A 25248-nucleotide genomic window follows, 5' to 3' on the forward strand; every position below is an offset into this window, starting at 1 on the left:
AAAGATGTAAAACTCCTTGTATTGCAATTGCCACGTGTCATAGATAGAACACAATGAGCATAAGACTGAACCATTACAACAATTAGTGAGCTCCAAATTACTCAGCCTAGCTTCCTATTCTCACTATGCAGCATAAGATTCTTGATTCCACCGGCAACTAGTTATCGCCATATAGCAAGACTTCCTCACAAGACCAGACCATTTAGTGACATAGCAAACATACAATACTACTCAGTACAATTCTCTGTCTCTCTCTCTCTCCCCTTCTACACCTAAGCTCAACCTTTTTCTGTCCATATGAACTCATTCGAGTACTACCCGTTACAAAAGGTTGTTACAAGGAAAGATTGTTGGCTCATAATGAGTCCGTTGGGGGTGAACTATGGAGTTGTTCACCCACCAACACCGGCGGGCATTGTGCCAACAGCTGAACCACTCTCTTGATTTTGAAAACTTTAGAAGATCCGGAAAGTTGGTCTGGAAACAGCTATGTCCGGTCTCAAACCACCAGCCCATCCCTTGATCTCAAGAACGTGGAGCAAAAGGACAAGGTGAGAAAAGTAGATTGTAGGCATGAAAAACACTCTCACAATAAGTGCCACGCAGATAAAACTTTCGAACACAATGTAGGCCCCTCACATCACATGGAACTCCATTTCTCAAGTACTCCATCATAGCTGCAGTATTTCTTCCCTCCTCCCAAATCATATACATCAATCTTCAGTAAATCTCAATGCCAGGTTAAATTTTACTACTGAAAAGATATAAGTTCCCCATCCAGAGTAGATAACCACAATTTTTTATGAATAGTTGAGAAATTCACGAAGTAGGGAAAAAAAAAAGTAATGCTATCAACGAGCATATTAATAACGAAAGTTAAACAGGCTTTCTACACCTTGGGATCCCCTCACAGCTGTAGGGGACGACAAATGGGGTCCTGGAGAATGCCTTGATAAAGATTGCATAGACCAATAACAGCCATAAAAATTATTGACGATGCATGTAAATTTGTTGAATACCAATCAAAAAGTAAAGCTGTGATCTTGACCCTTCAGCCAGCCGTCTACTCTTGGACATGGTACAATTTAAGGAGAAACTGCTTCTTAGTTCTAACTCGTGACTTTTGATAATGTCAATACTACTAGAGTTATTGCTGTGTGCTTGCACGATTTGAGAAGGGTTTGTGCCCTATGGATGGATTACACACACCAACTGTTTTCATAAGATTACATTCAAACATTTCGCAATTGACGAATGTTTCTGCATGTTAGCAGATTCAAATGTACACCTCAAATCATAATTCATATGAGTTTCTCTGATATTACATCCTCATTATTTAAAACCCCACCTCTTAACTCATGGGCTTTAAATCCTGAGAGTGCTCACCAATGAGACACTATATACAAGCACTCTGAAAGGCCCTGCTTCATCATTTTTAAGCCTTAACAGTTTTTTTTGTTCTTTACATGAGGACACTAGTACTTTAAAATGGGATATACAGTGTATACATCAACATCATTCATATCAACAGTTCGTACAGAGTATTGAAATGTCCAGCCATGGCAAGCACCACCATGGTCTCCATCCTTGTTCAAGGCAACAATTGCCCCAATGAAGGCAGGATATCTACGCCTTATCCTTGATATTGCATCTTCAGCAGCTTCAACTGGACTCAATCCCAGCCGCATGCTTTCTACCACTTGATAGCTGCACACACATAACACATAATTTACTCAATAGAGCTGAAGCCTCTTCTCATAGGAAGCCTTAACCTCCTTTAAAAATGCCCCTTGCACACACTTTCCTTTTCGCTAGTCACAGAGTATATCTTCACCTTACTTTGCTGCCCATGCACATCAGAAAAAAAACTAAAAGCAAACGTCAGGTGTGAACCAAACTTAACCAAGGCAAAAAGCGCATCATCACATCTCCATCTCCAGTAGCACCACAAGCACCTACTTCCTGGTCTGCGTAAGCTCCAGCTCCTACTATAGGGCCATCTCCCACTCTGTTGAGGCCAACACCAAGGACACAACAAATCATACTGTTCAGTTTTGTATGCATCTCAAGCACAGCAAAATTGAAACGATACTATAAGGTGAGGTGCAATAGGCCATAATAACTGAATGCATACCCTTGCTTCATCTTTTATGATTGTTTTTATGGAGTACAATGGACTTGCCACATGCATCAGTCCTCTCTCATGCATGTGCCACTTGACATCCTTTGGATGTATACAAGGTAGAACAAGGTGGTTCCAAACGTAGCGAATGATACGTTTGGAAAACATGCTGAAAAGATTCCAAACATAGTGAACGCTACCCCCGATATATATATATATACAAAATTTATAGTTTACTTATAAAATTTTGAAATATGAAGTTTGAAGATTCATCAATGAAAATTAAAGCACTTACTAATATTATACAACCTTTAGTTTCAATTTTGCAGGAGGGAGAGAGAGAGAGAGAGAGAGAGAGAGAGAGAGAGAGACTTGAGCGTGTGCGCCGGGGGGGGGGGGGGGGTCGAGCGCCGCATAGAGACGCCCATAGGAGAAGACTTGAGCGCCGCACAGAGGCTGCCACACGCACGTAAGGAAACGCGGAAAAAAAAACAATATTGACTTGCGTCTGTTTTTTTAACCTATAAAATCAAAAGTGCACGTTCACTATGTTTCCAAACATTAGTGAATGTTCCAAACGTTTGGAACATTTGGATTACATCCAAACGTAGTTTGGATGCAACTATGGGGTAGAATATGGCAATACGAATAGACCTTTGTGAGCCCTCGTAAATTTTCATTATGCAAGAGCTCTGATTTTGATAGTGATCACTTCTCCATCTACTCTCTAGCCCCAACCCTCTAGCCTCCCTCTTTTGTGCAGCACTTTTTGTACTTACTACTACAGCTACATGCGCCTAGAGCGCCTTGCATTGTATGACTTAGGCTTTAGCCTAACATCTATGTATGTTTTCAACTTGGTTTTAATGGAATTTTGGTTTGAGTCAAGACAACTTGTCTTCTCTTTGAACTTGAAAATACTAAAGTTCATAAGTATTTTTTTAAAAGACCCTACGATACCGTACGATAAGAAATTTTTTTTATATCATACTGTATTTTCCCGTACGGTATCGTATCGTACGAACCATACGGTATCGTACCTGACAACTATGATCATGGGACATGGAAAATTTGAGTACAAATTATGCATCATCACTAAATAAATACACTTGCTATTTTCGAAACATCAGGTTGACGCAGGTGACGGCGGCACGTCCGGCTACGGCAGCACTCAACGTCAGCAACGCAGCAAGACAACGCCGGCTATTCCAGGAAAAAAAAACAAGGAAAGCCAAGTTTTTTTAATGCTTTCGGTTTTTTTTTTTAGTTTAAATTTTTTATTTTTATTTTTTAAAGTTTAAATGTCCTCTCCTCTCCAAGGTTTAAAAGTGTTTATTTTTTTTAAGACTTTAGAATATATATATCCATATATATATATATATATATATATATATATATATATATATATATATATTTGTTCAAGAAATTTAAAAAAAACACAAAAGCAAAGGCAAAAAGCCAAGCATAGCTTTTGGGGGCTTTTAGTTTTTTTTTGGGAAACCTTGATAAACCCCCTCAAGTGGGCTTCTTGCCACACATCTCTCAAGTTCTCAAGTTTTCAAGCTCTCAAGCTCTCAAGTTCACTCGCACTTTTGTTGTGCAAAGATCGAATTTTCTCTCCACGTACCCTCTTCACGATGTCGACCCAAGAATCAGAGTTGGAGCCCCTTGTGGAACGTGAAGGCTTGCCGGCTACGGAAGGTACTGATGCCGATCTTTTTGACGATTTTGTGTCAAAATCAGATTTCCAAGAATTCAAAGTAGCTCTCGAAGCTTCTTTGTCGGAACGTCAGGCACAAATCGCAGCTCAGATGCAAGCTTTGCAGAACTCCATCGCTCTCTTGACCACTACCCTCTCTACTTTCTCGGGTATGGATACCTTGGCTTCAGCTTTAGGCCCCAACATTACTCCAGAACCGTTCGGGGGCGAGCAAAAGCAGCGCACCAAGGAGATCGTAAAGCTAGACGACACTCAATCTCGTTGGCCAACCCTTGAGAAGGAGCTTTATGCTGTGATTCATGCTCTCAAGGTTTGGAGACATTATTTATATGGCTCCAAGTTTGTGGTATTGACTGATCATCAGTCAATCAAGTATGTGTGTGATGCGGATGATTTGAGAGGCAGGAAAGCTCGTTGGGCAGAGTTAATGCAAGATTTTGATTTTGAGATCCGTTATCGGAAAGGGTCCACGAATAGTATTACAGATGCGCTTAGTCGGATTAGAGAGGTGAATACTTTGTCGTTCACCGAGATTTCTACCGACTTATTTCAGTCATTGAGAGGGCTTTGCAGGACTGATAGTTATTTTGGTCCATTTTGGCAGAAGATCCAGGACGGGAGCTCATTGATTGACCAAGACTCGATGAGTGAGCAGTCTACCATTCAGGAGGCCAGTGGATGATTCGGAATGGTTTACTGTTCCGTAATGGCAAAATTTGTGTACCACAGATCCCGGACATTAGGTCCAAGATTCTGAGGGAGTGTCACGACGCCCCTTCTGCTGGACACCCTGGGGTACACAGGACACTATCATTAGTGAAACACACTTTTTATTGGCCGAAGATGAAGGGGTATGCAGAAGATTATGTTCTCAAGTGTCAGATTTGTCAGGCAAATAAAGCTGAACGCTTTAGACAGGCTGGGTTGTTGCATCCTTTGCAAATCCCAGGTAATAAATGGGAAAGTATTTCCATGGATTTTATTACCGGATTGCCAAGAACACATCAAGGCCACGATTCTATTTGGGTTATGGTAGATCGCTTGACAAAAATGGCTAGATTTTTACCGACCCGGAAGACTATTACAGCCACGCAATTAGCTCGACAGTTTATCGAGCAATTGTTTAGACTGTGCGGGTTACCGCAAGACATAGTCAGTGATAGGGACTCTAAGTTTACGAGTGATTTTTGGAAACTTGTTTTTGAGAAGTTAGAAACAACTTTGAATTTGAGTTCCTCAGATCATCCTCAATCTGATGGCCAGACTGAAAGAGTGAATCAGATTTTGGAGGATATGCTTCGAGCATATGTATCCAAAAGACAGAGTTCATGGGAGGATTATCTTCCTATGTTAGAATTTGCATATAACAGTACTAAGCATACGAGTACAGGGTTTAGTCCTTTCATGCTTATGTATGGAACCTAGATCACCTGTTACAGTAGGATTCTCAGGACTTCAGCATGATACAGCACGTAATTTTTTGCAAGATATGCAGGAAATGTTACAAGTTGCAAAGGAATCTATTAGAAGTGCTCAAGACCGAGACAGGTTTTATTCTAATAGACATCGTTCACCGAGAGAGTTCTCTGAAGGAACGATGGTGTATTTGCGAGTTCCGAAAGATTCCGAGACTTTATGGACAGGTAGATCTCCGAAATTATCCGTAGACCATTTCGTGTTACACGACGGATTGGTTCAATTGCATATGAATTGGATTTGCCTTCTCATGTGAAAGTTCATCCTGTATTTCATGTCAGTAGACTTAAGGAAGTACTGGGTAGAGCAGATCAGTTAGTTACTCCTCAAGAAATTATAGATATCGAGGACATGACATTTGTTCCGCGTAATTTCTTGAGAAGATTCTTGGATTTCGTGAACGAAGATTGCGTAATTTCTTGAGAAGATTCTTGGATTTCGTGAACGAAGATTCCGTAATACGCTTATCACGGAATACAAGATCAAGTGGTAGGATCGTGTTGAGGAGGACGCTGCATGGGAGACATTGACTACTCTTCAGAGAGATTACCCTGGCTTTTTAGTGAGCTCAGGAGTGAGCTCTTAGAGGAAGGGGAGTATGTCATGTGCACAGTGTGTATCTACTGTGTGCTACACGCACGCAAGACTAGTTTCGAGGCTTGGGAAGGCGAAGTGGAGAATGGAGTTGAGAAGATTCTTGCATTTCGTGAACGAAGATTGCGTAATACGCTTATCACGGAATACAAGATCAAGTGGTAGGATCGTGTTGAGGAGGACGCTGCATGGGAGACATTGACTACTCTTCAAAGAGATTACCTTGGCTTTTTAGTGAGCTCAGGAGTGAGCTCTTAGAGGAAGGGGAGTATGTCATGTGCACAGTGTGTATCTACTGTGTGCTACACGCACGCAAGACTAGTTTCGAGGCTTGGGGACGCTTGGAACTAGGCAGGCTGATTGACGAGCAGAGTTAGGGAAATACTAACGGGCGGGCACCCAAGTATGGACGGGCGGGCACCCAAGTGTGGACGCCCGATAACCGGCCAAGAGCCTATAAAAGAGTGGCCAAGGTTAGTTATTGGATATAGAGAATCTCGCGTGTTTGTGAGAGCTCTATGGTCTTGGAGCCTGGATCTAGTGGAGACGTGCACCTGCTTTATGCAGCCGAGGCCGGCAACAGTCTCGAGGCCCGCGAGGGCAGCTTCGTGGCGGTATGGGACGTCGCGAGGAGGAGATTGGTCGGTACGTCATCCTAGTTAGCTCAGCTCGTGGCTCGGTGGGGACAGCCAAGACTGTGGGCTCGCCCACGGCTGTCATGGTTGGGAGGTGTCCTGGCCCTGTGAAAATGGAACAGCACAAGTGTGGGCATGGTGGTTGCAGAGTCAGAATATTTTATGATTCACATGGGGCGTGCCCGGACAGAGTTTAAGATGTGTGGACATCCCTAGGTGTGAAAGGGGGAACTAGAAACATTAAATTTTAATGTTTATAAAAGTTGCCCCTAGGCCTTAGTGGCCCTAGGGAACTTTTAAAGTTTGGGGCCCTAGGGATTATTTTGGGGAGGAGGGCCACTCCACTTTTGGAGTAGTGCTTCTCTCTCCTCCCTCTCTCTCTAGCTTTGGGAAAGGAGTCGTGGAGGAGTTCTCAAGCGCTAGAGTACATGCGTGGAGAAGCTGGGGAGCAAGTCGACTGCAGATTTTGGAGTGCTGCTGCTGTTTTTCTGAGTGTAAATCAGCCGTACAGCACTGTACGGCCAGATCTGTGCAAGCACACTCTCTCTCTCTCTCTCTCTGGTACAGGCTGCGAGTCTTCTTCTCTGCTGGACTGGCTGCGCACAGGTCCTGTACAGGCTGTGCAGACAAGTTCACAGCAAGTACAGTACTGTGCGACTGCCGTACAGTGTACGGACAGTCAGGTACAGCAAGTACAGCTGCTGCAGGCGGCGCAAACAGGTGCTGGACAGAACTGTTTACTCAGATTCAGGCGAGTACAAGAGTGGACAGCAGGCTGCGTGTGCAAGTACAACTCCTGGCACGTATTCTGAGGTAGTACAGACGGGTACGGGGCTGTTTTGCAGATCTGTACTTTCAAAGACAGCATACACGTGAACACCAGGAGGAGGGTACAGACAAGTACAAGCACATGTGTGAAGCAGGGTTGTGGATACAAGTGCCTGCAAGTACAGATTGGTACCGTTGCTTCCTCCAGTGCTGTTTCACGAGCTGAATTTGGTAAGCTCCGTTTCTGTTCATCTATCTCTCTTTCTACTGCTTGATGTCTGTTGCAGATATGAGTTATCTGGCCCCTTGTGAGAGGAGGGGTATGGCAGATTGACAAGGGTTGAGACAGAGTTTGGACAGAACATGTATGTATGAGCTGAGATGATGTATCATGCACTTGAGTTATGCCAGATGTATGCTCATGGCTGCCCTGCTTAGTGGTCTTGGCTGATCAGAGGGCGGCACAGTGTGTTATTGTGGAACACAGATCTGTGTGCATAGATCCTCTGTGCTAAGAAGGATTTGTGGGCCGTCAGATTGGACATACAGGTGTAATCTCTTGGCTGATTTTTGTTGTACTCAGCCATTCATATTATTTTAATTGAATAAAGAAATACCGCAAGGGGCGCCAAGCTTTGGGGCCAACAGGTGTCGCCTTGTTTTCAGATTTGGGCACTCTAGCTCCAATCTGTTTTGTTTTCACATCTAGACTACAAGTGGACGGGTGACTGCTAGTCTACCGCACTCTGGTTTCTATCAGAGGCCGGTTTCAAGGTTCCGTTGCCGGGACAATCATCAACTTTCTGAAGGGGGTGAGCTCGTGGTTGCTTTGAAGAAAGCCATCGCTGAAAATTCAGCAAACATGTCTGATACAGAGGATGAGTACTTCTATCATGAAGAAGAAGAGCAAGAGACTTCTCCTGAGAGAGATGTATCTGAGGATATTTTTGCAGGAGAACAGGCTGCAGATGTTGAGCCTTATGAGGATGTAACACAGCCAGAAGATGTGCATGGTAAAGAGGATGATGATGCTCGGTTCAAAGATCGTTTGGCTAGTGTTATGGATACTTTTATGCAGCTTACACAGAGTGAGAGATTTGCTGAATTTATGAGATCTCGCACAGAGCCCCGCACAGAGCCCGAGAAAAAGAAGAAGAAGGTTCATTCAAAGAATCTTCCTCAGGGTCATAGTGGTACCACTCCACAGGATCCATCTCCTGCACAGTTTTCGAACATGCAGCATGCTTTTGGTGCTAACCCACAGAGTTCCTTCTATGGACAGCCACCTATTCCTCAGCAGAATATGCATCCAGGATATTTTGGTGGTGGTTCGGTGTTCCAATCCATGACTGGGGGTTACCCTCAGGGAGGCATGGGTATGTATGGGCCTTTTGGAGCCAATTTTCAGCCTGGCATGCAAGGGAATATGTATGGTGGTATGCAGTCCGGTATGCAAGGAAATATGTTTGGAGGCATGCAACCTGGGATGCAAGGCAATATGTTTGGTGGTATACAGCCAGGTATGCATAATGGAATGTTTGGAAACATGGCTGGAATGTATGGTATGCCTGGTGTGGGAATGGGAAATGTTGACCCAAGGATGGGTATGAATGTTGGGGGCAGCAATCTTACAAAACCACTTCCATACGATAATCTAACGCCTATGGGAAAGGCGAAGGATTACAAGGAAGGGGGGGCTGCAGTGAAGTTTGACACTTTCAGTGGAGCCAAGGATAAACTTAAAGCACTTACCTTTTTAAAGCAGTTTGATGCTGCTTTTTCTGGTGGGAATTACACAGAGTCCTCTAAGGTGAGGAAAGCTGCCACTTTTCTCAAGGGCAATGCTTTGCAGTGATGGTCTACTCTTCTTTTGCAGGGCATAGCACCCACTACATGGGTCCAATTCAAACAGGTTTTCTCTTCCGTATGGCTCACATCTACATTCGAGGTAGATGTTATGACCGCATGGCACAAGCTGGATGCTTCAAAGTGTGATAGTTTGGAGGATTATAACAAGAAGTTTTGGGAAGCTCTACTCCCAGTGACTTCTTATCGTGCCGTGCCATTATCTGAGCAGGTAGAGAAGTATTGTTGTGGGCTGCCCAAGGAGGTACGAGATTATTGTATAAAGACAAGAGTAACGAACATGTCACAGATGATTGAAAATGCTATGACAGCTAATGCGTTACTCACAGGTGGTTCATCTGGGTTTAAAGGCAGTAAGAAATTGAGCAAGAAAGCTGAAAAATTTGGGCATACTTCTCGTGATGCTAAAGGGTCTTCAGAGACAAAGTATAAAAAGTTGCCAATGCCCAAGAGGACTTCTGAGGAAAGACAGGCTTTGAGAGATGCTCAAAAGTGTTTTACTGTACTGAAGAGGGGCATATGTCATTCAATTGTCCCAAAAGAAAGTCCCAAAAGGACCCTGACAATAAAGGAGAGCCCAAGCCAAAGAAACCAAAGCCTTCTGCAGGCTTAGTTCCTGATCTTGTGGGGGAGCAGCTAGGTGGTGAAGCTACAGAGTTGTGCAGGGCATGGGACAAAGTGAGAGATCAGAATGCTTTGATCTTCTTTGACACAGGTGCTAGAGCCAACTTCATTTCACCAGATTTGGCTGGCCGATTGGGGATTCGCGCAGAGGAGATGGGGCCGTTACATGAGGCAAATATGGCTTGTCCAGGGTATGCAGAACCCGTTACTCCTATTATTGGGAAGCTTCGGCTTCATTTGTAGGGTTATGTGGACAGCGAGGAGTTCTTCATCATGCCTTTGGATGGCTGTGATGTTTTGTTGGGGATGCCATGGTGCCACAGGGTACATGCGGTGGTGGATACTTACAATAGGACAATTACTCTGACTCATAGAGGGAAAGAGCATGTATTGGATGTAAAACTCAAAGGGGAATCTGTTCCTATTATATCCGCTTCGGCGATTTCATCGGTAATGAAAAAGCATCTTTCCGCGTACTTGATTTATGTAAAGGATGCACAGGATGATGAGTCTAAGTCTAATTTGTCTATGTTAGATAAGGACAGGACTGATTTCTTAAGTGGGTTTCAAGACTGTTTTTCCGAGTCATTGCCAGGAGAATTACCTCCTGAGAGGCCAGAAGATCATGCCATAGATCTGATTCCTGGTAGTACTCCACCGAATAGACCGCCATACCGTGTTAGTGCAGCCCAACAGGGAGAGATTATGAGTCAGGTGTAGGAGCTTTTGAATAAAGGGTTGATCCAGCCTAGCTCATCACCCTTTTGCTCACCTGTGCTCTTAGTGCAGAAGAAGGATGGTTCTTGGCGCATGTGTATTGATTACAGGGCGCTGAACAAGAATACCATCAAGAATCGATTCCCCATACCGAGGATCGATGACATATTGGACCGCTTACAGGGCTCCACAGTTTTTAGTCGTATTGACTTGAAAAGCGGGTATCATCAGATACGCATTAGACCCGAGGATGTGCATAAGACAGCATTCCGAACCACGTTTGGGTTGTATGAGTTCTTGGTTATGCCCTTTGGTTTGACGAATGCGCCTGCCACATTTAACAGAATGATGGACAGGATTTTCAGGCCTCATAGAGAGTTTGTGGGCACATTCTTTGATGATATGGTTGTGCATTCACAAACTGAGGAAGAGCATAGAAGGCATTTGGCCATTGTGTTTGCAGAACTCAGAAACCATAGATTGGTGGTTAATGGCAAGAAGAGTGAGTTCTTTTTGCAGGAGATACATTTCTTGGGGCATATTGTGTCTGGTCATGGAGTCCGTATGGATCCAGCCAAGGTAGAAGCAATACTTAATTGGCCAGCTTTGAGGACCGTGCATGATGTACGCAGCTTTTTAGGATTGTGTTCCTATTACAGGCGGTACATACGGCACTTTGCTGAAATTGCTTCGCCTCTTCATGCTTTGACGAAGAAAGCAACTCCGTTTAGACGGGCTGATCGGGAAATTACAGCATTCAAAAAGCTCAAAGAAAAGCTTACTTCGGACCCAGTATTGGTGTTACCGGACCTCCGAAAGGCTTTTGTTGTCCAGTGTGATGCATGTGGAAGTAGCATTGGTGCAGTTCTCATGCAAGAGGGACATGTGATAGCCTATGAGAGTAGAGTTTTGCAAGATGCTGAGAAGCATTTACAGGTGAAAGAGATGTTGGCTGTAATTCACGCTCTTTCTACTTGGAAACACTACTTGCTTGGGGCTGATTTCACTGTGCAGACAGATCATCAGACCTTGCGTTATTTCCTCACGCAGACTAAGCTTTCAGAGAAGCATATGCGTTGGGCAAACTTTTCGTCAATGTTTCACTTCCAGATTGTGCATGTGGAAGGCAAAAAGAATGTAGTGGCAGATGCTTTGTCACGCAAGCCACAGGTCTCTGCAGTTTCACTTGCTTATCATCATGAGCTTGATGAAATGAAAGAGCAGTATGCCCATGATGAGGATTTTGAAAGGTTGTATGATCAGATGTCTGAGGGTCAGCGGCATGAGCACTATACTCTCAGAGATGGGTTTTTATTGATGCATGGCAGACTGTGTGTTACCAGGCCATTGCGACTCAAGGTTATGATTGAAAGTCATGCTCCACCGTATGCAGGTCATAGAGGTATTGACGCCACGGTCAAAGCAGTGGAGACTTTCTTTTATTGGCCAACCTTGAGCAGAGATGTTGATGCCTTTGTGAGGCAATGCATCGTATGTCAGAAGGTAAAGTTTGACCGTCAGAAGACACCAGGGTTATTACAGCCTTTACCTATTCCGGATAGACCTTGGGAGAGCATTGCCATGGATTTTGTATTTGATCTTCCACGGACACAAACGGGAAATGATGGCATCTGGACTATCATATGCAGGTTCAGTAAGCAGACTCATTTCATTCCCGTGCGGAAGACAATTAAAGTGGACATATGGTGAAGTTGTTCATGGCGAACATCTTCAAGTATCATGGCTTGCCTACGTCTATCATTAGTGACCGTGATCCACGGATGACGAGTTTGTTTTGGAGAGGGTTGTTTGACAACATGGGGACAACTCTCAAGTTTTCATCGTCATTTCATCCATAGACAGATGGTCAGTCAGAAGAGGCTAACTCTACAATGTTGGATCTTCTCAAGTGTTATGTGTCAGAGCACAAGCAACAATGGGAAAAATATCTTCCTTTGGTGGAGTTTGCATATAACAACACTGTACATAGCTCGACAGGCAAGGCGCCTTTTGAGATTGTGGAAGGAGGGAAGAAGGTACCACCCATTTTGCATACAAAGGATAAGATCTTTGAGGCTGATCAGTATGTGGAGAGCTTGGATGAAGCTTATCGGAGAGTTAAGTTGGCCCTCCAGAAAACTCAGCAAAAGCAAAAGAAAGCCGCAGACTGTCACAGACGTGATTTACAGTTTGCATTGGGTGATTGGGTTCTTTTGCGTTTTGAAAAGGCTAGACTCAAGAAGATGAAGGGTAAAGAGCGCTTATTCCCTAAGTTGAGCATGCGATATTATGGTCCTTTTCAGGTTTTGGAAAAGATTGGTGAGGTAACCTATCGATTGAAGTTACCAGATCACTGGAGGATTCACAATGCTTTTCACGTGAGTCTTCTTAGACTTTTCCATGGGGATGTGCCTGAGGATGTATCAGATGAGGCTCAGCCGGAAGTTGAGGAACTTGATGAGGTTCTGATTCCAGAGCAGATACTGGCACATAAAGAAAGGAAGGTACGAGGTAAAGTTTCCCGTCGCTATCTTGTGAAGTTCAAGAACTATTCACCGATGGATGCGAAATGGATGGAGGAAGGTGACTTAACAGATTCACCTCAGGTTTTGCAGCTTTATCTCGATGCCTTTGAGTTAGAGCCGACTCTTATTGTGGCTCATTCAGGTTCAGCAGAGCATGGGTCTGGAGCATTACCTGATGCTCAAGAGGGGGGTAGCACCTCCACTCCCTTGGTACAGACAGGCTCAGATGACATCTAGAGGTCGCTTGGTGCAGTTTTTTATCTCACCCGAAGGTACTAAGGCTGACAGTACATCTGTTTATGGGACTTCTATGATATATGTGTACTAGTCACATGAGATTTTTGTGGATATGTATGGTTCACAGTGGTATACAACTTGGACTATTACTATGCCATTGGTTTGCAGTGAATATTGATACATGTGTATGGCTTAGAGAGATTGGGACGCTGATCTTGCCATATTGTATATTTCACTATGGATATTTTGATGCATCACCAGAATGCAATCGAGGACGCTTGCCATTTTTCAAGAGGGGGGTATGTCATGGCCCTGTGAAAATGGAACAGCACAAGTGTGGGCATGGTGGTTGCAGAGTCAGAATATTTTATGATTCACATGAGGAGTGCCCGGACAGAGTTTAAGATGTGTGGACATCCCTAGGTGTGAAGGGGGGAACTAGAAACATTAAATTTTAATGTTTATAAAAGTTGCCCCTAGGCCTTAGTGGCCCTAGGGAACTTTTAAAGTTTGGGGCCCTAGGGATTATTTTGGGGAGGAGGGCCACTCCACTTTTGGAGTAGTGCTTCTCTCTCCTCCCTCTCTCTCTAGCTTTTGGGAAAGGAGTCGTGGAGGAGTTCTCAAGCGCTAGAGTACATGCGTGGAGAAGCTGGAGAGCAAGTCGACTGCAGATTTTGGAGTGCTGCTGCTGTTTTTCTGAGTGTAAATCAGCCGTACAGCACTGTACGGCCAGATCTGTGCAAGTACACTCTCTCTCTCTCTCTCTCTGGTACAGGCTGCGAGTCTTCTTCTCTGCTGGACTGGCTGCGCACAGGTCCTGTACAGGCTGTGCAGACAAGTTCACAGCAAGTACAGTACTGTACGACTGCCGTACAGTGTACGGACAGTCAGGTACAGCAAGTACAGCTGCTGCAGGCGGCGCAAACAGGTGCTGGACAGAACTGTTTACTCAGATTCAGGCGAGTACAAGAGTGGACAGCAGGCTGCGTGTGCAAGTACAACTCCTGGCACGTATTCTGAGGTAGTACAGACGGGTACGGGGCTGTTTTGCAGATCTGTACTTTCAAAGACAGCATACAGGTGAACACCAGGAGGAGGGTACAGACAAGTACAAGCACATGTGAGAAGCAGGGTTGTGGATACAAGTGCCTGCAAGTACAGATTGGTACCGTTGCTTCCTCCAGTGCTGTTTCACGAGCTGAATTTGGTAAGCTCCGTTTCTGTTCATCTCTCTCTCTTTCTACTGCTTGATGTCTGTTGCAGATATGAGTTATCTGGCCCCTTGTGAGAGGAGGGGTATGGCAGATTGACAAGGGTTGAGACAGAGTTTGGACAGAACATGTATGTATGAGCTGAGATGATGTATCATGCACTTGAGTTATGCCAGATGTATGCTCATGGCTGCCCTGCTTAGTGGTCTTGGCTGATCAGAGGGCGGCACAGTGTGTTATTGTGGAGCACAGATCTGTGTGCATAGATCCTCTGTGCTAAGAAGGATTTGTGGGCCATCAGATTGGACATACAAGTGTAATCTCTTGGCTGATTTCTGTTGTACTCAGCCATTCATATTATTTTAATTGAATAAAGAAATACCGCAAGGGGCGCCAAGCTTTGGGGCCCACAGGTGTCGCCTTGTTTTCAGATTTGCGCACTCTAGCTCCAACTGTTTTGTTTTCACATCTAGACTACAAGTGGACGGGTGACTGCTAGTCTACCGCGCTCTGGTTTCTATCAGAGGCCGGTTTCAGGAGGTGAGTCAGGCCAGCACCCCCTTACTTGTTTGTTTGTTCGTTTGTTTGCAGGATTCGAGTTTCGAACCAAGATCGATCACGAGGAGATCCGTGGGGATTTGACAAAATGGATCCTCCTGCCAACTCAGGGCTGCCTCCCAAGCCACAGAAAAAATGGGAAAAATAGGGAAAAAATGCGGAGAGTGGGAAAAAATGATAAAACACCTCATAAGGGCGGGCACACCCACAACAAAGGCCCTGGTGTATAAAACTAGACAGGAGATGACTTCTAACACCCCCTCTCAGCTCCTGGCTGTGAAACTAACCACAGGGAGCTGGGGTGCCGCCTAAGCAAATCCTGAGAGAGCGACTTCGTGAAGAGGTCCACCGTACTGTCCTCCGTCGAACAGAACTCTAGCAAGATGTCATCAGCCACGATCTGTTCACGAACAAAGTGCCTCTGGAGGACCATGGGTTCCTCCAGTGGAAGCCCAAACCTGCAATGCAACCTCTGCATCCTCACCACCTCACAAGCAGCATCACAAGTAGCCCAATACTCTGCCTCTGTCCGCGACAAGGCAAAAGATGACTGCCTCTTACTGCTCCGGAAAACTGCTCCTGGGCCTGAAGTAGATCTCCTCGTGTCTGGATCTCCTCCCCAAACCGAGCACTCCATCCGTGGAGTCGGACTCCATCCAACAATCCCCCTCCTATGTACAAGAGTCCATGATCCTTTGCATGTCGCAGAAACCACAGGAAACGCAATCCTGCCTCCCAAAGAGTCATCCGCAACCATGAGCTCAACCGCCTCATCAGGAAGCTCCCGTCCAATCTGGTGTCCATCAACCAGATCCATGAACCATACTGCTTCTGAGTCAAAGTGGCGTCAGACTGCTCACAAGGATCAACACCTGTTACGGTGCAAAAACAAGTCCTGGAAACCTGATGAAGACCACGCAATGCCTTCTGAAACCTGTCAACCACCCCCTCTGAATCCAAAACCACAAAGCCTGGAGAAACCACCTCCTTCTGCAAGTAATCAGCTGCCACCTGCCTGGCTTTCCGAAAGGTCCCCGTGGAAAGAACATCCTCATCTACTGGAGGTTCTTTGACCGAATACGACGAGACATCAGAGCATAAGTGACCTGTTCAGTTTCCTCTGACTGACGAACACAAGAACTACCAACATCAGTACTGGAAAGTTCCTGCCAACTGCTGCCATCTACTGGTAAGCTATCCACCATCTGGTCCCGGAATGCCTGTACCTGCAGCGTATCCACACTTGAGTAGCCATTACCAGACTGCCACTCATCACAACCCTGAAGACCTGGGAGAGAGAGTGCTGAAAGCTTATAAACTCCATTCTCCACTTCGCCTTCCCAAACCACCTGGCCTGTTGCTTTGTCCCGGAGAGCAACAAAATGCTCATCAAACTCCACCCGTACGCCAGTCTTGCAAACCTGATGCACTGACAACAGATGAAAACCGAGTGTCGGAACATACAACACCTGGGAGGAATGCTTCCCCCCTCTGCCATCGGGAACTATCTCCATCCTGCCCTCACTGTGAACTAGGGTAGTGGATGTATCCCCAGTAAGAATATGACCCGAACACCTGCAGAGATCCTGTAAACCGGAACAGGAAGGAGTCATGTGCCTGGAAGCACCACTATCTAGAATCCACTCCCGAGTATCCGTTGCGGAGAATCCTCCAATCTCCTCCTTGCCTGAAGAAAATGAAACATCGGTGTCCATCACCTCCAGGTGCACAAAAGCCAGAGTCTTCATGATTGCTGCTGAGGAATCTTCACCCTTCTCGGTCTTCCGCTTGGGACACTGCCTCCAACAGTGGCCTTTCTCGCCACAATCATTACAGGTCCTCTCTGCCTTCAGTTTCTCGCGGTCAGCGTCGGACTTCTTCTCAGAAGACTTCTCCAATGAAGCCTTCCCTTTGCCCAAGTTACGGCCTTTCGACTGTTGGCCAGTTAAGGCCTCCGAACCTCCACCCTGAGGAGGGTTCGTGAATCGTTCCTCCTGGTCCAGGACCATGGGCACAAGCTCCTCCCACGTGATGGTGCTGAGCCTGCCACTGGTAATCAAAGACGAGTAAAATGCTGAGTACGAAGAGGGCAAATGTGACAGCAACGTGATGGCCATGTCCTCTGACGATATCTCCTTCCCAGCCTGAAGAACTTCTTGCTGAAGAGCCTGCAGGCTTGTTAATATGCTCCCGCATCGTCGACGACTTTGCAGGGCTCATAACCCGCATCTGTACTTCCAAGGAAATCCTCTTCATGGGCGATACCCTGTTGTGAAGAGAAGCCAAATGCTGCCATATACCTCTCGCCAGCGTCATATGCTTTACATGATTGATTACCTGTGGTGTGCAGTTGAGGAAAATAAACGAACGGACCCTGGCGTTGACACGATCCCACATCTGTGTCTGAGCCTCCCGGTCCTTCCGGATCGACGGTAACTCCCCTTCCTCAACTTCCGGCCGTGGAACACCAACAACGACGAAATCAGCGAGGTCATAAGACTCCAGAACAGATTCCATCATAACCTTCCATATGCCGTAGTTGCTCCCGTCCAACTGACGGTCCACTGGGAACGTGGGGAGTGTCGGGATCTTCACATGCCTCTCGGCCATCTCAAACAGATCTGCCATTGCGGGGATGTACTCTGAAAAGGATGGGTGGGTGGGAACAAAGAAGAACTAATACCTCCAAGTGGCTGTCCAGCAAATCAGCCCGCCGTCCTCTTGCTTCTCCTCTTCCCGAACAGTCCAAAACAGTCCACCAATCAACCACACAACAGTCCCCCTCTTGCTCACACAAATCCCAAGAACTATCTAGAGCCTAGGCTCTGATACCATGTCCGAATACGCAGCGGAGATAATGACCAGATTTGGGAACACGAGCAAAAAACGCATGCAGAAAAACAGCACAAGAGAGAGAGAGAGAGAGATGTAGGCGTGTAACTCTGCTCTGATATACACAAGAAGATCCCGGTATGATACACAAATGGTATGGGGACTGGGGGCCTATTTATATGCCCCCAGATGAGCAGTCGGCCTGCTGAAAAAGGCTCCACGACTGCAGCATCAGTCGGCCAGCAGCATGCATCCAGTCGGCCAGCACTGAGGGTCCACGACTGGTCAAGTACAGTCAGCCAGCACCTGTACACACATCCTGATGTAGTCGGCCAGCAAATGGTCCTCCTGCCAACTCAGGGCTGCCTCCCAAGCCACAGAAAAAATGGAAAAAATAGGGGAAAAATGCGAAGAGTGGGAAAAAATGATAAAACACCACATAAGGGCGGGCACACCCACAACAAAGGCCCTGGTGTATAAAACTAGACAGGAGATGACTTCTAACAGGTCTATGTTATACTACATAAACGGCTACAAAGCTCATCTTTCAATTCTCATGCAATTACACCTTCTATATTAATCCTAGAAAGGCTTACATAGCAACTAACCCTTCTATAAAATAGGATGCCCTGAACTGAGCTATGTAAATTGCTGCTGTTTGGGCTGGTTTCTCCCTTGGCTCTCTACTCCAAAAGACATAAAGAAGATGTGTATAACAGGCAGAGAGAGGAGATTATATATATACCTAGATGAATCCAGGAACATGCCCAAATTCGCCTTATAAGAAAGTGCAATTTATAACCCTCAAAGAGGAACAAAACACTTCAGAGTTTCTACTTCCAGCCTTGTGGGATCCCATCTTATCGCCCTGAACCCTTCATACATCCATAATCTCAAAACAAAAAGTTTGAAGTTTTCACTCATAAGCAGACTAGGTACTGTACCTGCCAGGGATCTTATAGGATGCTCCATTTGTTGACGTGCCGGCAGCAATCCTTCCTTCCTAAAACCATGAGCATGGCCATGGCGCATAAACAAAGTCAATCAAAGCCATAAGGCACAAAACTTATAACTCCCTTTCAAGTGAGGGTTCTTACAGGTTCTTCATACAGAGAGAAATAAGCAGCAGCCAGCCATATGTACCAAAGATGCAGTTACCTGATCAATCACTGCCATTGATATTGTGTCATGATTGGAACGATCAATTTCCTTCTGCATGCACACCTCTCTATGCCTAAAAAGGTCTCCATGACTTGACAAAAGTTCAGTGCTTGCACCATTTCCATTGAGGACACTTGTGCGATATGGCCCACATGAGCTGTCACTGTTCGGAATCACATTGCGCCAAAAATTAGGTTGGCATCCATTTCCATTCCATTTCAACCACTTCTCTAAAGAGTTTTTGGTGCTAAGATTGGAAGGTCCAGAGAGTCCAAGGGATAATGCAAATGCTGTGGCCTGATCTCCAACCAGGAAAGTGTGTTCCGTGTGCTCCAACACAAGCTTGGCAGTCCTTATGGCATCTTTCACATGTCTTAATGCCCCCACAGCTCCAACATCCATGGTACCCTGGCCATGTATAAGAGACAGGTAGTTTCAGCTTCAAGGTATTGCACCTTTTAAAAACTTCCATCCATGAGTTTGATCATGTATAAGCATATGTCCATGTTATGAGTTCCATGCATGCATCATGACTGCTCGAAAAGGGTGTGGATAAGATAAGTATGCATGTGTCCACCAAATGAGTTACACCATACTAGAGTGGGTGCATGTGAGATGAATAACTTGTATGCATGTATTACCACTTCATTACTGCGTACACACTCTAGAAATATCACTCAACGAAGGAAAGAGAACAAGCTTAGCGATACTAAAGGCTGGCACTAGAGGGCAGAGCTAGTCACGGGCAATCCTTCCTATTCAGTCCACAATCTTCATAAAAACAAAACAGGACATTGTAAACATTACAGCATACCCAAAAAAGTTCCTCTTGACTATACTAAGAAGAGGCTTACCCCATCCATGATCATTGCATCAAGGGTAGTCTCCCCATTTTCATCTGGACTTCCACCGAAACCCACTGCATACACATCAAGGCATCATAAGGGTGTCTTATCCCTCAACACTGACCTAGATGCTTCAATTTTAAACTACCCTACAAATACTTCAGAGTCCTTCAGACAACAATGCAAGTGATATGCTCTTATCCATGTTTCTTGGCCGTACAGACATGCATTTAGACAGTTAAGCAAACTACATGCACAAATCATCTTGACCATTAAAACATACACCATACACATTATATACAAACTATAAAGGCATACCATATGCCCATGCCATTAACATATTAGTAATAAAGTAAGGCTTGTTTCACGCATGTCCGGCACCAGGTATGATGGAGATTAATTCTGCAGGTACCGTGGCTTTCGACCAGGGGTGTCCAGGAATGCATCTGAAGGCAGCCTACGACAAACCATACTTGTACTATACAAGGTACAGACAATGTATGCATACTGATACAACTGTACCATCACAACAAGAAACTAGAGACCCTTACCTGTGCCATCGCATTGCAAGGCTTCACAAGCCGAGCAGCCTTCTACAACAGCATCAACCGCTGACATTCCTTGCTGCACGGCATCCCAGGCTGCACGAACTGCATCCTTGAAAGGCCAAGTGCTCACCACGATGGGAATCCTGGCAGAGCTCTGCGACGAGCGATACACAACAGTATGTGGGTATGTAAGCCCATCTGTGTACGTTCACCATGCTTGACATGATCATGTAATCAGAGTGGGAGCGCTGACCTGAAAGGCTTGCGAGAGGAGCAAGAGCTGCAGCAGCATGGTGAGATGCTGCCATTGAGAAAGTACCATGCCTGCTCTCTGTCTGTTACCGATTGTTGGAGAGTAATGTACTAATGTTGTTTCTTAAATTATAGTGAATAAAGCTGATCTCGATACCAATCTATTAGATTAGGGCTAAGAGTATGATGTTATTATAATTATAATTAGCATTGAGCTGTAATCATATTAACATCAGCATCTTAAGCTGTTTCGGTAGAAGATGCTGATCTTAAATAATTATTATTGATCCCAAAAAAAAAAAGATCAGCATCACTTACCATAGCATCCTCATTCAGTTTATTATATAAATATATATAATTATTGTTAAAAAAGATCAGCATCACTTACCCTATGTTAAGGGGTGGGGACGATAGTAGGGTGGTTAAGGCAACACCTTTCTTCTCCTCGGATGCTAAGTTCTATTTTGGCACACCCTCTTCTCTTGGGATGCGAGTTCTATTTTGGCCCACCCGTCAGTGATCTAGATAGACCCTGGATGGAGGATGTCTTCCTTACAAGAGTGCTTAAACACAATAAACTCGATGAGATGAACAAAGGCTACTAAACTAGTAGCGTCAACATGGATGTAGGTCGGCCATGTCGACCAAGCCACGACCTAGTCCAAAATGACCAATCGCCTACATCATTTGAGTGGGACCATATTACAACTAAGTCTCATAGGGATTTTATGCAGCTCCCATGGCCATTTATCACAACTCAAGAATGTTATGTCCTCCGTTTGCTGTTGAGCATTCATTACTAGTATGGTCTCACACAAGCAAAGTGTTGTGTGTCTACATAAACCATCTCCTAACCATCTAGCCACATTTTATTACCATCTAGTATATCCAAAACTGGGTGTGCCCGGGTGCTCATTATAATGGCTACTCCTCATATAAGGAGGCCTTAAAAAATAAAGCACATCCTTCACCTACAGTAATAACATGAGTGTGAGCAGCATTGAGCAAATTCTTTTCCAAACCCCCCCTCAATGTATAGCCATTGGTGAACTACCTCCTCAAGTCAAATGAAGATGACTCTCTAACAAATTTCTCCTAATAGCCTTTGTGAAAATATCTACACAATTCTCTATCATTGGGTAGTAGACAAGCTCCACCTCTCTATCCATGATGATAAGATCATGACGTAATGATATTTTATCTCAATGTGCTTTGTGTGACATGAAACATTGGGTTTCTTGGCAACCGTCATGCAACTCTGATTGTCACATACAACAACATTGTTGCTCCCTTTTGAGCAACACCTATGTCTCCTAAAACCCTCCTCTCAACTAGAATGCTTCACCAACCTCGGTATAAGAAAGTGCCACTATAGGCTGCTTCTTACTAATCTAGGATGTAATTCCATACCCATTAAGAAAGAAATAGATTTCCTATTATCACAATCTCCTGCCCAATACGAGTCGCAAAATCAAGTCAAGGTATTTCCCAATGTGTAAGTGATGACATAGCTAATGGTTGATGAACTTTAACAAATGCATCCTTTCCTTCCATTGATTCTCTTAGGGTTGATTGAGAAGTTAATAAGAACTATACAGCTGATATGAAGCCATGTATTGCATAAGAAAGATCAAGTCTCCCCACCAACTTCTTAAACATGCACAGATGCAGCAAGTAAGTAGAGATACAAAGAAGCAACACTCAAAGTAGATTGATGAGAACGAGTGAAGTACAAGTGAAGTGACATGATAAGGTTACTTATACACTCACTCATAACGCTTGATGGAAAAAACCTCCTAAGGAGAGAAAAAATGCCCCATCCCATTATTAGCTTGTGTCCATACATCACTACCATATAAATGGCCCCACCATTAATCCTCATTTAGTGATGATGTGAACATGTACAAGGATCGTGTGGCTGATCAATCCCTAAATGGCAATAAGCCCAAAGCTTTGCAGAAAGCTTTTAACTTCTCTCATGAAAGAGCCGTTCATATCTCACATTGTCATGTGTAGAAATATAGGCCAAGCTAATCTCTCCAGCAATGAGCCTCTCCCTGGCACATAATGATAATGTACCTCTATGTGCTTTGTGTGAGTATGAAACGCTATGTTCTTCCCAATGGGTCCAATGCACTTTGGGTTTGTCACTAAAGATGGAGGTGGGGGACTGTTTCCCAACACCAAGATGTGTCAAAAGGTAGTTGAGGTATACACACTTCACAATGGTTGTAACGGCTTCCGTCTATTTAGCTTCATAGCTCGAAGGTGGCCACTCACCTAAACATGCTCAATTGGGGGACCCTAAACTTAATGTCTAGCCTTGTATTGCATAGATAGGCGAGGCATCCAACAAACTGCTGATGATAAAGTGATACATTAAATGGTTCATCCAACAAACTGCTGATGATAAAGTGATACATTAAATGGTTCATCTGCATCCTCAAAACTGAGCCTAGCACATGTCTCTACTGGTCTAGTAATATGTTTACAACCTTCAAGACCGAACCATGTAAGCAATCTCTATTTGTACTATGACTCTAACATCACAATACCATCATTAAGCTGTGTTACATAAAATATATGCCTAAATAATAATGTAACGAGCCCAAATCTGCCATTTCAAATGACACATATAATTCAGCCTTGAAGACTAAAATCTTCTCCTCATTAGGGCTTGTGAGTAGCATGTCATCCACGTATAAAACAATCACCAATAAACGTCATTCACGTATAAAACAATCACCAATAAACGTCATTTACGTATGAAACAATCACCAATAAACAATTCTTACTCCTCCTTTTACATAAAGGGTACTCGTAGTTGAATTGTTTGAAAAAACCACTTGCAACTAAGTATGCATTTATCTTCTCGCACCATGCTATCGAACCTTTCTTAAGACCATATATATTTTCTCAATTTGCATACTTTAGACTCATCCTTTCTAAACAAAACCATGAGGCTAAGATACATAAACCTCCTCATGCAAATCACAATTCAGGAAGGCTAAGATACATAAACCTCCTCATGCAAATCACAATTCAGGAAGGCTAAGATACATAAACCTCCTCATGCAAATCACGATTCAAGAAGGCAATCTTGGTATCCGAATGATACACACTCCATCCATGATGCACTACCAATGCAATAGTACATAGGAGTGTAGTCATACAAGACATGGTGGCAAAGATCTCATCATAATCTTTGGCCTTCTCTTGAGCATAACCCTTTGCAAATAGGCCTTGCCTTGTAGTGGTCACAATGCTACCATCAACTTTTATGCTTAAGCTTATAAACTCACTTCATACCCATGACAGTATATACTGTAAGATCCCTGTTCCCACCGAGCAACGGATTCGGGGTACTAGCAGCGGAAGTAGCACTTCTCGCGTGGGACAGGGGTCCCACACTCGGGGCCTCACCCACGGATATCCGGACAAGAGACTAATCCGTCGGTTGTTCCAAAACCGAACCCGGAAAAACTTCCTTTACCCGGAAAGCACGGGCGATTCCACCAGGATAACTTTTTACTCTAACGTAGTCAAGACCATTACTGATCAAGCTGATCCGACTGCATCTATAAAGATACTCGGTCAGATCAAGGAAGAAACTTGCACTTGGATCATTGGGATCAAAGCTTTTTTCCCCATTCAAGAGGCACAGCCGTTGATTCCTATCCATAAAACAGTTACTGTCCGGGATTTATTTTATCTATCGTAAAAACAAAAGTTTGAGTCTCGATTTACGGATCCATCAGTCCAGCCTAACCCCATCCGATCCCATGGGTTAGCCAACCGCCCAACCACTGTAGTGATGGGATCCAATTAAGAATTTGGTTAGGTTTTGTCTCGCGTACCAAGGAAAAGAGTCCCAAGGCTCCCTAGCCGGATGTTCATGCAAAATAAAACTAGTCACACCACTCACACACCCAATATGAACTTACCTTTTCACAGATTCAACCAGTTTAAAACAATCCTTTAATAAAACCATAGTATCACTCATCACCATCTTCCAATTTATCCAGTTGATTCTTGATTTTCCCATCATTCCTTCATCAGAGTATCTATGGCATCATTGGTAACTAGGACGCTCACCACCTGTCCACTCTCAGGGGCCGTTTCCTAATCCCTAGCCCATAATACTCGGCAATATAATCACTTATCAAGATGGACTCTCGTTGAAGATCAGCAAGATCATTAGTAGATCCATATAAGGAGCCATGGACTCATCCATTGAAGACCAGCAAGGTCAATCAACCAGATCCATGCCCGATTTCAGAAAACAACTCTTACTCTTGTTCCAATATCTTCCTCGACGCACGCGTGGGTATCCTGGGCGACCCAGAGCCCGAGCACCGTATGGTCAGCACCCTCTAGGATCCTTCGCAGGTGACCTAGCGCTTCACTCATAGGCCGCTTCCTTGGCCCCTCATCCACCGTACCGGAAGCTCACCATTTTAATCGCACCGAGGCTGGTCAAGACCTCGGCCGACCTTGCTACGCGAGACGTCCTTCATTGACTCTCCGTCAGCAGTTGCAACTTTATCAGTTAGGTCT

The 25248-nt window shown here is 44.7% G+C and overlaps 1 protein-coding gene across 3 annotated transcripts; it reads right to left on the reverse strand.

Annotated features, from left to right (window-relative positions):
• Nucleotides 1–1299: 1299 nt before the first annotated feature.
• Nucleotides 1300–20853, reverse strand: LOC147603957 (N-terminal nucleophile aminohydrolases (Ntn hydrolases) superfamily protein). 3 transcript variants are annotated; one of them, XM_086796024.1, is made up of 7 exons: nt 20693–20853; nt 20443–20593; nt 19901–19965; nt 19044–19454; nt 18830–18888; nt 1904–2008; nt 1300–1707 (listed from the first exon to the last, which is right to left on the reverse strand). In XM_086796024.1, the coding sequence occupies exons 1-7, from the start codon at nt 20759–20761 to the stop codon at nt 1476–1478; spliced, it is 1092 nt and encodes a 363-aa protein (XP_086652150.1). In that variant the 5' UTR covers nt 20762–20853; the 3' UTR covers nt 1300–1475. The 3 variants fall into 3 exon arrangements, with proteins under 3 accessions (XP_086652150.1, XP_086652152.1, XP_086652151.1); XM_086796026.1 differs by having other exon boundaries at nt 1899–2008; XM_086796025.1 differs by lacking the exon at nt 1904–2008.
• Between the last annotated feature and the right edge of the window lie 4395 nt (nt 20854–25248).

This window comes from Cibotium barometz, chromosome 63 (assembly GCF_041138505.1).
Source record: "Cibotium barometz isolate CiBa-2024 chromosome 63, ASM4113850v1, whole genome shotgun sequence".
Lineage (NCBI taxonomy): Eukaryota > Viridiplantae > Streptophyta > Polypodiopsida > Cyatheales > Cibotiaceae > Cibotium > Cibotium barometz.

What these genes read in the sequence shown, in the direction of transcription:
- LOC147603957 (XM_086796024.1), bottom strand. Translation starts at nt 20,761, where the DNA reads ATGGTACTTTCTCAATGGCAGCATCTCACCATGCTGCTGCAGCTCTTG. An exon ending in CTTGCAATGCGATGGCACAG is followed by an intron (nt 19,966 to 20,442) that starts GTAAGGGTCTCT and finishes ATGTGTATGCAG; the next exon opens with TGGGTTTCGGTGGAAGTCCA. An exon ending in ATGATGCGCTTTTTGCCTTG is followed by an intron (nt 1,708 to 1,903) that starts GTTAAGTTTGGT and finishes ATGTGTGTGCAG; the next exon opens with CTATCAAGTGGTAGAAAGCA.